Source organism: Nelumbo nucifera, chromosome 8 (assembly GCF_055504915.1).
Source record: "Nelumbo nucifera cultivar China Antique chromosome 8, China Antique-T2T, whole genome shotgun sequence".
NCBI lineage: Eukaryota > Viridiplantae > Streptophyta > Magnoliopsida > Proteales > Nelumbonaceae > Nelumbo > Nelumbo nucifera.
Genome location: NC_142656.1, coordinates 58,205,561 through 58,218,525, shown reverse-complemented (window position 1 = coordinate 58,218,525; position 12,965 = coordinate 58,205,561). Strand labels below are relative to the sequence as shown.

General features: G+C 41.2%; 1 protein-coding gene across 1 annotated transcript in view; it reads right to left on the bottom strand.

Moving 5' to 3' along the window:
- Positions 1–377: 377 nt before the first annotated feature.
- The window catches only part of LOC104612633 (Nucleic acid-binding, OB-fold-like protein), a 28,489-nt gene continuing 15,901 nt past the window's right edge, over positions 378–12,965 (bottom strand). Inside the window, exon 3 of the mRNA XM_010280128.3 lies at positions 378–1,107. Within this exon, the coding sequence (XP_010278430.1) occupies positions 964–1,107 (144 nt within the window). The 3' untranslated portion in view covers positions 378–963. The remainder of the gene's footprint in view (positions 1,108–12,965) is intronic.

Here is a 12,965-nt window from a genome sequence, read left to right as displayed (position 1 = left end):
CTTTTTTTTTTTCAAATCCAGTTCGGGGTGGGGGGGGGGGGGGTGTTTAAGGTTCCACCCCCTGAACCAGTCAAAACCAAGTAGACCCCCGATACATAACGAATTTTTGAACCTTGCCGCTAGGGATTGGCGTAGAACATATTATACAAAAACAACTGCAAATCCAAGTAGACCAACCCTGAATGTACATCCAAATCCAAACATAATAAAAGAGAAGATAAATAGGCCAATTCTAGTGAAAAGAAGTGCAAAAGAAAGCCCATCACATGACTAGCACTTGTGTTTCTTTTTTTTAGATGTAGTCTTGTGGATCTCTCTCTCTCTCTTTCTCTATGGTCATGGTCAAATAACTAAATTCCACAAATTTCATAACTTCAAGTTCAACAAGTTGAATGAACCATTCTTGCCATAGTCCACTGTGTCACGTCTACAGTATGTTGCAAATTTGCAATCCGACAGTCCATGCATGCAACTATAGTTTACAGGGTTCACATCGCAGAATTCATAGTCATCAGAATTGGTACATGGATCAACCTTGTAATTCTGTCATGGTCTTGGACTTTTGGGAGGTCCAGGCAAACACATCCTGGTACTTGAGCCCATATGGGTTTTAGTATAACAAATGACGTTGATACTAGATTACAAAAAGAACCCAAAAATAACGAAAGGGAGATCTTAGATTGCCAAGCTGCATGGCTGTTTGAATGATTTCTGGGCAGCAGCAGATCAAACGTAAGAGTGCATAGAGAATGTCAATGAATAAAGATAATTAACATAGACGGAACCTCACCTCTCCAATCTCGTAAAAACTGTAATGGATTACTCATTTTCTTTTTTTTCTCTTAAACAAAGTAGTGCAGAAAATAACCATCTGGCATCCCAAGTGGATGGTCTTTGCATCAATCTCATGAGCAAGTAAGACCACTCCATTGCATTCAAAGTACCAAGACATGCCCGGCTTAATCAGCTAATATTGGCATTTTTCAGAGATCTGCTCACCACCATACCTGCAGACGTCCGCATGGGATGTATCCCAATGGCAGCTACACAAGAATCATCAGTCTTGAGATGAGGTTGCACCAATTCCCATATCTTTTTCTTTTGAATCTACAGAGAAAAAATGAGAAACATGGACTGGTTAGTTGCTACTCGCTACCACCATTACCACCAACTATGAAATTTTCACTCCTTGGATTATGGACACAAGCATCCTTCAGATCACCCCACTGATGGACATGTATGACTTAACTACCCTTGTATCAAGCCCCGAAAATTTTTCCCATGCTGATGTTCAACCAAAACACGCTGTCAGTGGAATTCTTGGAATGACACTTGCGTCCTTGATTCAAAAGTAAAAATAAACTCACGAGTGGTCACTCTCTAATATCACTGAGATCTATGTATGACCCCTATAATGAAATATTAAAATATACTCAAGTAAGTTTGTTTTGTTTTTTTCTTCCTACAGATAACAGAAACGATTGTATCAATTTAAAAATCACTAGATTAAGTACTGTCTAATACAAGTCTATCCTTGACAAAATCAAACAACGGTAGAAAGAACTTTAGAGATTCAACCCTAGCCTAGCTATTCCTACTCCGACCTTTCCCTTGTTACCCTTGCCTGCATCAGCCAAGACATCGAGTCCTAGGAATCCCTCCTGAATGAGAAATTCAGGTTGCATCCTAGTTCATGGCACCTGTCTAAGGGCTTGTACATCCGAGGTACCTTATTTTCTGTTCTTCTGGCCACGGGCTTCAATGAATAAAAATATTTGATCAGAGCACAAAATAAGCATTGGAGTATCATCATCTTCTAAGCATTGTGCCAACTATATTGAGTTGGCTACATGAATACTGTCTTGTCATTCCATTCTGTTTGGTGCCATATCAATTGTCAAATTATGAGCACTTAAAAATCATTTCTTACTACTTCAAGGCATGTCCTTTGAGTCTGGATCTGCTACCAACAAACATGCTTCCAATACACTTCAAACTTGACCTATATCCACACATCTCAAACATGTTTTGTACACATCAATGGGATCATACTTCTGAGATGGAAATCCCGTTTGAGATGTGTGGCCATAGACCAAGTTGGAAACATGTTCGTTGGAAGCAGATCACTCTGCTCCCACACTTTAGCTCCTTCAACTTGTAACAGATCATTCTTCTTACAGGTGCTGTAGATGGTCTCACTGCACTTTAGTATACTCTCACATTTTGTTGGAGCTAGTCTTAGGTTCTTTCTAGTGATTTCATTTCTGACTTGTCCTTTCTAGTTTTTCCACTCATCCATCTCAACATTGACATTTTTTCCACACAGATTTTGAACATGTTTACCAACTATCCAATACTTTGTTCCATGCAATATTGCTAGCTGTACAACTGTTTGCATAGAATTTTTTTTTTAGCCTAAGTGGTATTTGCCTATCAGATAAGACTCCAGATGCACACCTCCATTTTGCACATCTTATTCTGATTATATGCATGACATCTCAACCTCTCCCTTGTTATGGATTACTAAACCAAGGTTACAGAGGAGGTTACATTTAATTGTCTCCCGGTCTCCAATCCTAACTTCTAAGTGTAACCTGATTTGCACTCCCATTATTATTAAATTTGGATTGCATATATTTTTGTTTTAGTCCTCATTTTAAAATCTCTTTTTCCAAGGTATTTGACCATAAGCCAGTTTTTTTCTTTTTTCTCTTTCTATCATTTCATTAATTCAAAATAATAAAAACCTTTGTACAACCAGAAGCTGTACATCCAGGGAGTACAAACAGAATTGAACCACTATCCAATTTGAGTTTACAAAAAGGTTTTAGCCTCAAAAAGAGAACTAAGGTTTGATCTATCTACAGAGAGCTGGGCTGATGACCAGGGTAACAGCTTCCCCACTATTTTCTGCGACACCTCCTCCACTTGACAACCCTTGCTTTGGAATAGCCTTGAGTTTTTTTTTTTTTGATAGGAAAGGGTAACTTTCATTGATGAATTTAAATAAAGATTACAAACAACACCACCCATAAGATGGGTGGAGAAACCCAAAATAAAATCCTTACAAACAAACCCAAAACAAAGCCTCCCTATTTACTCCTTGCTTAGCTAAAGCATCAGCCATTCCATTTGCTGACCTTCTTACCCACTTAAATTGCACCCCAAGCTCCCTTTCTAAGTTTATAATCTCTCTTAGAGGCTGTCTAAGATGCCACACTCCCAGGTTTCTAGATTGCATCCACCCTATTACCAGCTTGGAGTCTCCTCCCACTTCTAAGTGTTTTATTCCCCATTGTTTCACCAATCTCAGGCCTTGGAGTAAAGCCAAGACTTCTGCCCTTAAGGAGTCTCCCACCCCAATCAGGCCTGAGTAAAGGGCCAGATCTCTTCCTTTCTCATTTCTGATAACACCCCCAACTCCTGATGGGCTTAGATTACCTAAGGTGCTTCCATCAAAGTTGTTGCGCTTTCAACCAATGTATAATCTTGATGGTAATACCCTCAACAAGTGTTTCCTTGGATTTTTCTTGCCCTTGGAAAATCCTATTGTTTCTCTCTTCCCAAATTGACCAAAGGACGGCTGCTTTTGGTATTCTTCACATTACCCTGCCCCTTTTCTTTGGTTGTTGGAAGAAGCTAGAGAATGATGATTCCACCTGCACCCAAAAAGAGGACCACTCCCACAAGTAAGAAGCAAAAGGACAAGAAATCAAAAGATGAGCCGTCGTCTCACCATTTCTTAAGCAAAAGCAATAGACTTGTGGGGAAAGGCATCAATCTGGCCTTTTTCTTTTCTTTTATGAATAATAGTAAATTTTATTAGTTCAAAAACTGATTTAGAGTTGTGAATTCATACAACATCCCAAGGAGAGGCGCGAGCTGCAGCCCCTCCTTGAATCTTATAAGTAAAACTAGGAAAGAAAAATAGGAATCACAGCCGAGTCCAAAACAATTCTTCCCAATTTACCCCTTGCTTATCTAAAACATCGGACAAAATATTTGTTGATCTCCCCACCCACTATAAAGAGACCATCATATTCCTTGTCAACCAACTGAATTTCTTCATTTCATTCTTGTAGTGCCATATAGCATCTTCAGGATTTTTCCACCAGCCCACCACCACTTTGGTATCTCCTTCAATTACTAGATGTTGTACCCCCAGCTGGTTTGCAAGTTGCATCCCTTGTATAGCAGCTAATAGCTCTACCTAGATGGAGTCCCCAACTCCTAGGGGACCCGAGTAGAGCAACAAAATCTCTTCCTTCTCATTTCTCAAAACACCCCCATTCCGGATAAGCCTGGATTACCAATGCTACTTCCATCAAAGTTCAGCTTTAGTGAGCCTTCAGATGGAGGAGACCAGCTTGTAATTGACTTATCCTTTAAGGGTGAACACCTTGCTACTGCTGACCAGTTTCTCCAATGGTCATTAAAGGAGAATTGATGAAAGATTTCCAAAGTTTTCAACCAAAGTATTGCCCTATGCAGCACATAGTCTTTCAATTCCTGACTGTTCCTTTCCATTTCTTGAAAGATTCTAGCATTCCTTTCTTCCCAAAGAGTCCAAATCAAGGCAGCGTGAGCACATCTCCACATAATTCTCCCTCTTTTTGTAGGCCAAGAGAAAGTAGAATGGTTAAAGATCATGTGAACTTCTGCTGGCATACTCCAACTACTCCCAAACAACGAAAGTAGCCAAGCCCAAAGGTCTGCAGAAAAATGACAAGATATTAGTATATGGTAACAATCCTCCCCGTGAGCTCTACAAAGGATACACCAATTGGGAGAAATACAGAGGAAGGGTCTTCTCTTTTGTAGGTTATCTAGAGTGTTTACTTTCCCATAGAATACTTCCCAACTAAATGCCATAATCTTTGGAGGAAGGGTCTTCAAGTCCATCTCTCAGCATTCTGCTCACCCATCTGGCCTTTTTCTTTGAAGTACATCCATAGTGTTGATCTTTTGGAAAGCCACTTCCCAACAAAAAGCCCTAACCTTCGGTAGAACAAGAGTACACCACACTTCTTTAGTAGGAAAAGAATAAGGCACAACAGGATCCTGAATTAGGCCAATGAAAAAAGAGGATCAAGAGAATAACCCTGAGGAAAATTCTATCCAGATTCTGCTGTCTAAGCAAGAAGAATCTAGGAAAACTGAACTCGACGAAGTGAACAATTCATCTATGCAAGCCAATTCTGAATCCATTAACCCTCTTCTCAAACCCAAGTCCCATGTCCCCTCAGACACACGGAGTGACGAAATGTCTTTGAATTTATTTAGGGAAAGAGAATACATTACCAAGAACCTATCCTTAAGGGGGGGGGGGTGTTCCCAACCCAACGATCCTCCCAAAACAGAATTTTGTTACCTTAGCACAGATCAAATCTGATGAAAGGCTGAAAGGGGCAAGACTCCAGCAATGGCTTTCCAAGGGGAGAAATGAGAAGCCCTAGGGCCGACACGATCATCCCATCCATTAGCTGCCATCTCGTGAATACTTTATACCACCAAGTGCCACAAACTGTCCTGCTCTAGGGGAAATCTCCACAACCATTTCCTAACAATGCTACATTTCTTAATCTAATTTGAGGGTCTTGAGTTTCTTTCCTGCCATATCAACCAGAACACCGCTCGTGATTTTGCCATTAATCCTTTTTTAATTTCATCAAGTAATACTGTCATCAGCAAACAACAAGCACCACAGGACCTCTTGAATATGTTTAGTCAATTCATCCATGACTAGATACTAGTACAGAGTTACTATTTATAGAGGAAGAGATCGAAGTTGTAGGTCGTAGGAAGACTAGAAATGGTGAAGACATTGATCCTAAAGCTGCGCAAGCTCCCCCCGTCGAGGGAGCTGACCCTAAGTCTAATGAAATGCAGGATGTTGGTGGAGAGGGACAAAAATCTGCCGTGAGGGTGGATGTGAGTAATCCAGTGTCAGAAACACAGAGAAAGGAATTCCAAGTGGGTAGGTTGTCAGGAAGTGATACTTTCACAGTGTCTACTTCACAACATTATCTAGAAAGGGGAAAGGCCTTTAAACCAAATGAAGATTGTCAGCAACTCAAATCCAGTGATCCTAATCCTACCCTCGTCCTACCAGGTATGGGTGTCATTTCTTTTTTGGGTACTGACTTGTGTGCTATGCCTGTAACAGATATTCCAATTTCCCATCCAGGAGGTGTTGTTGTAAGAGAGAAGGTGATAGTGGAAGGAGGAGAGAGGATGGTGGAAGGAAGTAGTAAGGGGGACGTAGATAGAATCTGAAATTTGATTTGTACAGTGCTGGAGGAACTAAAAAAGAAGGAAGGAGTAATAGAGAGTTGTTGTAGCCAAAATGAGTGTGAGCATGGTAAAATTCTACTTCAGACAGTGGCTGGAAAGGATGGAGAGAAGGAAGAGGATGCTTATTGTATTAGGAACGAGGGGGGGGGGAGGAATAAAGAACAAAAAAAATCTGAAGTGGAAAGGCTAATCTCAGACATTGAGGGAGATTTAGAATTTAGTGGCAGAGGGAAGAGGAGGAAGGGTCTAAAATAAGGAGACTAAGGCTTCTTCATGGATGTTTTGTTATTTTTGTCTCAATGAAAATTATCAGCTGGAATGTAAGAGACCTAGGGAGTGCAAGAAAGAGAAGGGTGATGAAAGATCTACTTCGAAGGGAAAAACCCAACATTGTGCTGTTACAAGAATCCAAACTGATGGAATTAGACGGGAGATGGGTTAGGAGTTTCTAGAGGTCTAGAGGTGTAGGTTGGACTTCGTCTCCTTCCTAGGGTGCCTCGGGGGGATCGTAAAACTGTGGTGGAAGAATTGATAGGTAGATTCCCCGTTTCCATTAAGTTTAAGAATGTAGAGGATGGGTGTGTATGGGTTCTAACCAACGTTTATGGCCCTAACTCCTATAGAGAGAGAAATGAGATGTGGGAGGAATTATATGCAATCAAGGGGTTATGGGATGGCCCTTGGTGCCTGGGCAGGGATTTTAATGTCATTAGATTCTTTGAAGATACAAGTAATCTCCAACAAGTAATCACAACAAGTATGAGGAAATTTAATGGTTTCATTGAAGATTGTGAGTTGAAGGAAATACCTCTACTACAAACCAGTTTTACTTGGTCCAACCTTTAGGAAACCCCTTTGTGTTCAAAGTTGGACAGATTTTTATTTAACCTAGCCTGGGAGAATAGTTTAGAAAACTTTGTTGCTAGAGCATTACCTAGGGTCACCTCTGATCACTGTCCTATCCAGATAAGCACTGAGACTTTTCCTATTGGACCAAACCTTTTAGATTTGAAAACATGTAGCTTACCCATCCATATTTTGTGAAAAAAGTGAAGAAATGGTGGGGTGAGGAGGTAGGGGGGTAAGATGGAAGGGGGTCAAGTTTCATAACAAGTTAAAGAGGTTGAGAGCCAAAATAAAAGAATGGAATAGAGAACATTTTGGCAGAATTGAGGAGCAAAAAATGAGCCTAATCTTTCGAATAGAAAACTTGGATGTAAAGGAATCCCAAATTGGTTTGACTGAGGATGATAGAGTGTTAAGGAGACAACTGAAAAAGGATTTGGAAGAGGTGTTATTAAGGGAAGAAATTAGCTGGAGACAAAAAGCTAGACACAAGTGGATTAAGGAAGGCGATGGGAACACTAGATTTTTCCATGACTAGGCCAATGGGAGACGAAGAAAGAATTTTGTGACCAAGCTAGAGATAGGAGAGGAGGTGATACCAGACAAGATGATATAGCCAGAAAATTTGTGGACCACTTCAAATCGATCTATAGAAGACCTTTGAGTGAGAGAGCAGTCGTGGGAGGGATGGAATGGCCAAGAATTTAGGACGGAATGGCAAGGTGGTTGGAAAGGAATTTCGAGGAAGAAGAGATTAAGAAAGCTGTCTTTTTTTTATCAATAACAACATTTCATTACTTAATCACAAAAGTAATTACAGAGAGGAAGATAAACTTTCTTATCTTCCAAATGGAGTTAAACACTCCCAAGAACAAAAAGGAAAAAAGTAACACTTGTGCCCAAAACAATGACTCCCTCTCGACTCCTTGCTTAGCTAACCCATCCACAAAAGAGTTAGTTGATCTTTTCACCCAGCTAATCTTAACTTCCATTTCTTCAACCAGCCACCTAAACTTCCTCCTCTCGTTACTATACATCCATAATCTGTTGTTTTCTTTATTAACCACCCTACCACCACCTCTAAATCCCCTTCAATGATGAGTTTTCTTATATTCAGTTCCTTGGCTCTTTGAACTCCTTCCATAACTGCAAAGATTTCAGCCCTAAGAGAGTCACCCACTCCAATTGGGCCGGAGAACATGGCAGAGACAAGCCCATTCTCATCCCTAAACACACCTCCAATCCCCGATTGTCCAGGATTCCCCCGACTACTCCCGTCAAAGTTTAGTTTTAAGAACCCAGCCGGTGGGGGAGTCTAAGACACACCTAAGATTGCTGTGGTCTGGGTGCAGTTAGCAATCTCACCCCACTTCCTCGACAAATCATCTATTGTGAAGTCTGTAAACAACTCTGATGATTTCAGCTACTGTACTACCCTTATATGGATCAATTCTCTCAATCTTCATTGCTTTTTTCTACTTCAGAAAAGATTCTAGAATTCCTTTCCTCCCAAAGAGCCCAACAAACTACAGCCCTCAAACATCTCCACATAGTCCTTCCCCTTTTCCTTTGGCACCTGAAGAAAGAAGGGGAAAAAAGGCTTTGCAAATTTGATGGAGGATTCCAACTATACCCGAAAAGGGATAGTGCCCACCCCCAAACAGACTTAGCAAACTGGCAAGTCACCAATAGGTGGAAACCAGTCTCCCCCTCCGCTTTACAAGGAACACACCAATAAGGGGATAAACATGTCTAAGGTCTTTTCTTTTGGAGCATATCACTAGTGTTGATTCTTTCCAGAAAAGCTTCCCAACAAAATCTACCAACTCTGGGAGGAATTGGTCTGCACCAAACCTCCTTAACCGGGAAAGGAGGGCCAACAGGGCTAGGGGTCTGACTTAAGGCTTTGAAAAAAGAGGCATAAAAAAAGGAGCCAGTGGGGGTGGGGGTCCAAATTCTAGAATCCAACTTAGTAGGGTCCAGGAAAACATTATCAAGAATACCTAGGAGGCTCGAGATATAGTCCAAATTTGTATCTCTCACAGCCCTTCTCAAACCCAGATTCCAACCAACCCCAGAAGAGGAAGGTGAAGGGGTAATAAAGGAAGAAATTGGTTGATTTTTTAGTACAGAGAGGGCATACACAGAAGGAAATAAATCCTTAAGAGGGGCATTCCCCACCCAAGTTTGTTCCCAGAATTTTATGGAATTACCTAAGTTCAAATCATACCTGATGAGAGGGGTGAAAAAAGGAAGCAAATTGTGAATGACTTTCAAAGGTGATGTACTTGTGGTCCCAGCTCGGATCCCAACATCCCATCCATTGTGCTCCATCCCATGTATGCTTACCACTATTCTAGCCCATAGTCTCTACTTTTCTATTGGGAGTCTCCATAACCATTTCCCCAAGAGGGCCGTATTCCTTTTCCTAATGTTCCCAAGCCCCAATCCACCAAGGTTTTTACTTCTGGTCACCACCTCCCAACTCACCCTATGGTCCCTTTTATCCTCTCCCGACTCCCATAGGAAATCTCTCATCATCTTCTCCAATCTATTAGAAACCTTTGTAGGAATTTTGAACACTGAGAGGAAGTAAATGGGCAAATTAGCTAGAGTAGCCTTAATCAGTGTAATCCTCCCACCAAGGGAAAGATAATTCTTCTTCGAAGAGGCAAGTCTCTTTTCGAATCTTTCCACCACCGGATTCCAAAAACTCTCCTTTTTTGGGTTATCACCCAAAGGCATCCCCAGGTAATTCAATGGCCAACCTGAGACTTCACAACCCAAAATTTCAGCACTTTCCCTGATCTCACCCTCCAAATTCACACCCACAACACAACTTTTCTCAAAATTCACCTTTAGGTTGGACATTTGTTCAAAAAGTTGTATTGCCAACTTCAAATTCCTGATATAATTCAAGTTCCCACCTTCACAAAATAAAATTGTATCATCTGCAAACTGTAAGTGGGTAAGGGGAATATCCTCCCTCCCTAGTCTCCATCCTCTAACAAGTCCCCTAGAATCTGCTCCATGAATCAACCTCCCCAGAACATCAACAACCATAGTGAACAAGAAAGGAGAAAGGGAGTCACCTTGTCTTATTCCCCAAACAGCTAGGAAAAAACCCACCACTGTCCCATTCACTAGCATAGAATAATGACAATTCCGAACACACCCCAAGATCCATTTACACCATCTGGTCCCGAACCCAAAATTGGACATAACTTTCATTAAGAAAGACCACTCCACCAGATCATAAGCCTTTTCCAAATCCAGCTTACATACCACTCTCTTCTTCCTATTTTTCCTAAAGTTCTCCACGCTCTCATTGGCAATCAAGATTTTATCAGTAATCTGTCTCCCACTCACAAAAGCTCCTTGATTTGGAGAGATTATTGTTGGCAATACTTCCTTCAACCGCAGAGACAAAACCTTTGCAATGATCTTATACAAGCTGTTTATCAGACTAATTGGCCTGAAGTCCTTGGGGTGGGAAGCATCTTTCTTCTTTGGGACCAATGCTAGGAAAGTGGAATTCAGACCCAGGTTGATCACCCCTCTTTTATAAAATTCCTCAAACACTAGCAAAAGGTCACCTTTCACGATATACCAATAATCTTGATAGAAGGCCATTGTAAAACCATCTAGGCCTGGAGCTTTTGTTTTGTCCATAGAAAACACCACCTCCTAAATCTCATCCATCTCAAACCTTCTTTCCAACTTCTGCCTATTATTCTCCCCTACATTTGGCTAATCCAAACCTTCTAGCCACTTCTCCCTCCTGAGTGGCCTTCTTAATATGGACTCGAAGTGTTCAACAAATGCCCCTGCTATTTCATCCTATTGTGTTAGAACACCGCCATTCACTTCCAGTCTTGAGATCATGCTTTTCCTTCCCCTTCCATTTGCCACAGAATGAAAAAATCTAGTATTTCTATCTCCCTCTTACATCCATTTGCATCAAGATTTTTGCCTCCAATTTATTTCCTCTTTATGTAGACAATCCTCTAACTGCCTTCTCCCTCCTGAGTGGCCTTCTTATTATGGACTCGAAGTGTTCAACAAATGCCCTTGCTATTTCATCCTATTGTGTTAGAACACCGCCATCCACTTCCAATCTTGAGATCATGCTTTTCCTTCCCCTTCCATTTGCCACAGAATGAAAAAATCTGATATTTCTATCTCCCTCTTACATCCATTTGCATCGAGATTTTTGCCTCCAATTTATTTCCTCTTTATGTAGACAATCCTCTAACTGCCTTCTCAAGTCCCTTCTTTGTTCCTTATCTACTTCTCCAAATTCTCCCCTTTCTTCTTTCGAATCAAGGAACTCAATTTGATCCATCAATGTACTCTTCCTTTCTTCTAATCTCCCGAATTCCAACTTATTCCACTCCTTGAGCTTGGCTTTCAGATATTGGAACTTCTTATGAAATCTCATGCCTTCCCAATCCACAACTGGGTTACACTCACTCCACCATTCCGTAACTCTCAAAGTAAAACTAGGATGGAGCAACCACATATTCTCAAACCTAAAAGAGGCAGGCCCTCCTCTCCTCTCCTCTTTGCAAATCACAATTGGCCAATCATCTGAGGACAGTCTAGAAAGAGCCCTAGAGGCAAGGTCGCCCCAATGGTCTTCCCAATCCAATGAAAAAAGAAACCTATCCAACTTAGAGCAGATAGGACTTGATTGGAGATTGGACCAAGTGAATGACTTTTGGGCTAAAGGTATCTCTTTGAATTCAAAAGCATCCACAAATCGATTAAACTTCCTCATACTAGTAGTCACCCTCTAATTGTTGATATTGGTTTCCTTCGTGAATCTAATCACATTGAAATCCCCACCCACACACCAAGACCCATCCCATAGTCCTCTGACATCAGCTAGTTCCTCCTACAAGTCCTTCCTCTCTCTGTAATCATTTGGTCCATAAACATTTGTTAATACCCACTCATAACCATTTGCTTGCTGCTTAAACTTCAGCAAAACTAAATATTTCCCAATTAGCTCCTCCACACCTTCAACCACATCCTTCTTCCACAATGTAGCAATCCCCCCTAAGGCTCCCCATGATGGGGCAGCCACCAAATTGATCCCCTTAGCTTTCCAAATACTCTTTGCCCATCTACCATCAAAATCCACTCTTTTAAACTCCTATATTAATACAATGTCAGGATCAAACCGCTTTAACACCTCTTTAATCGTTGCTCTTTTCCTCGAACTTCTTATACCCCTCACATTCCAGCTAAGAATCTTCATTAACAATTCTCTCTTAAATCCCTTCTTCACCTACCCACTACTTACCTCCTTTTCTTCTCTCCTTTCACCCCAAACTTTTTATCACCTTCCACATCCCTTTTGAACCTCTCAACTTCACTCAGTTTCCTTTTCTTCACTTTGATCTTCTCCTTTCTCTTTTGTAGACTGCCTTTCAGAACGTTCAAGTTCTCCATTCTACATCCCAGTTTCCCCACAAAGCCTGCTATTGAATCCTCTCTCCTGTTTCCTTCCACCAATACTCCCCCTGCCATTTCCCTTTCATTTCTCCTTTCCTTACCTAGTCTACTCCCTCTTGGACCCTCCCCTCTGATCTCAGTCATACCCTCTCTCCTCAAGACACTTTGTTCCAACTCGTTAAATACCCCTTCAATAATTTCTCACACCTCCTCATTTCTGTATCTTCCTATCAGCTCCCCCTCCTGATCCTTCATCAGCCTCTCCACAAAATTAAGGCACCCACCTCCAAAACTGGTTTCACATACAAGGGCTGCAGCGCTTGGAATGGGATCGGAATCTGGTACAAAGGACATAGAAGACTCAT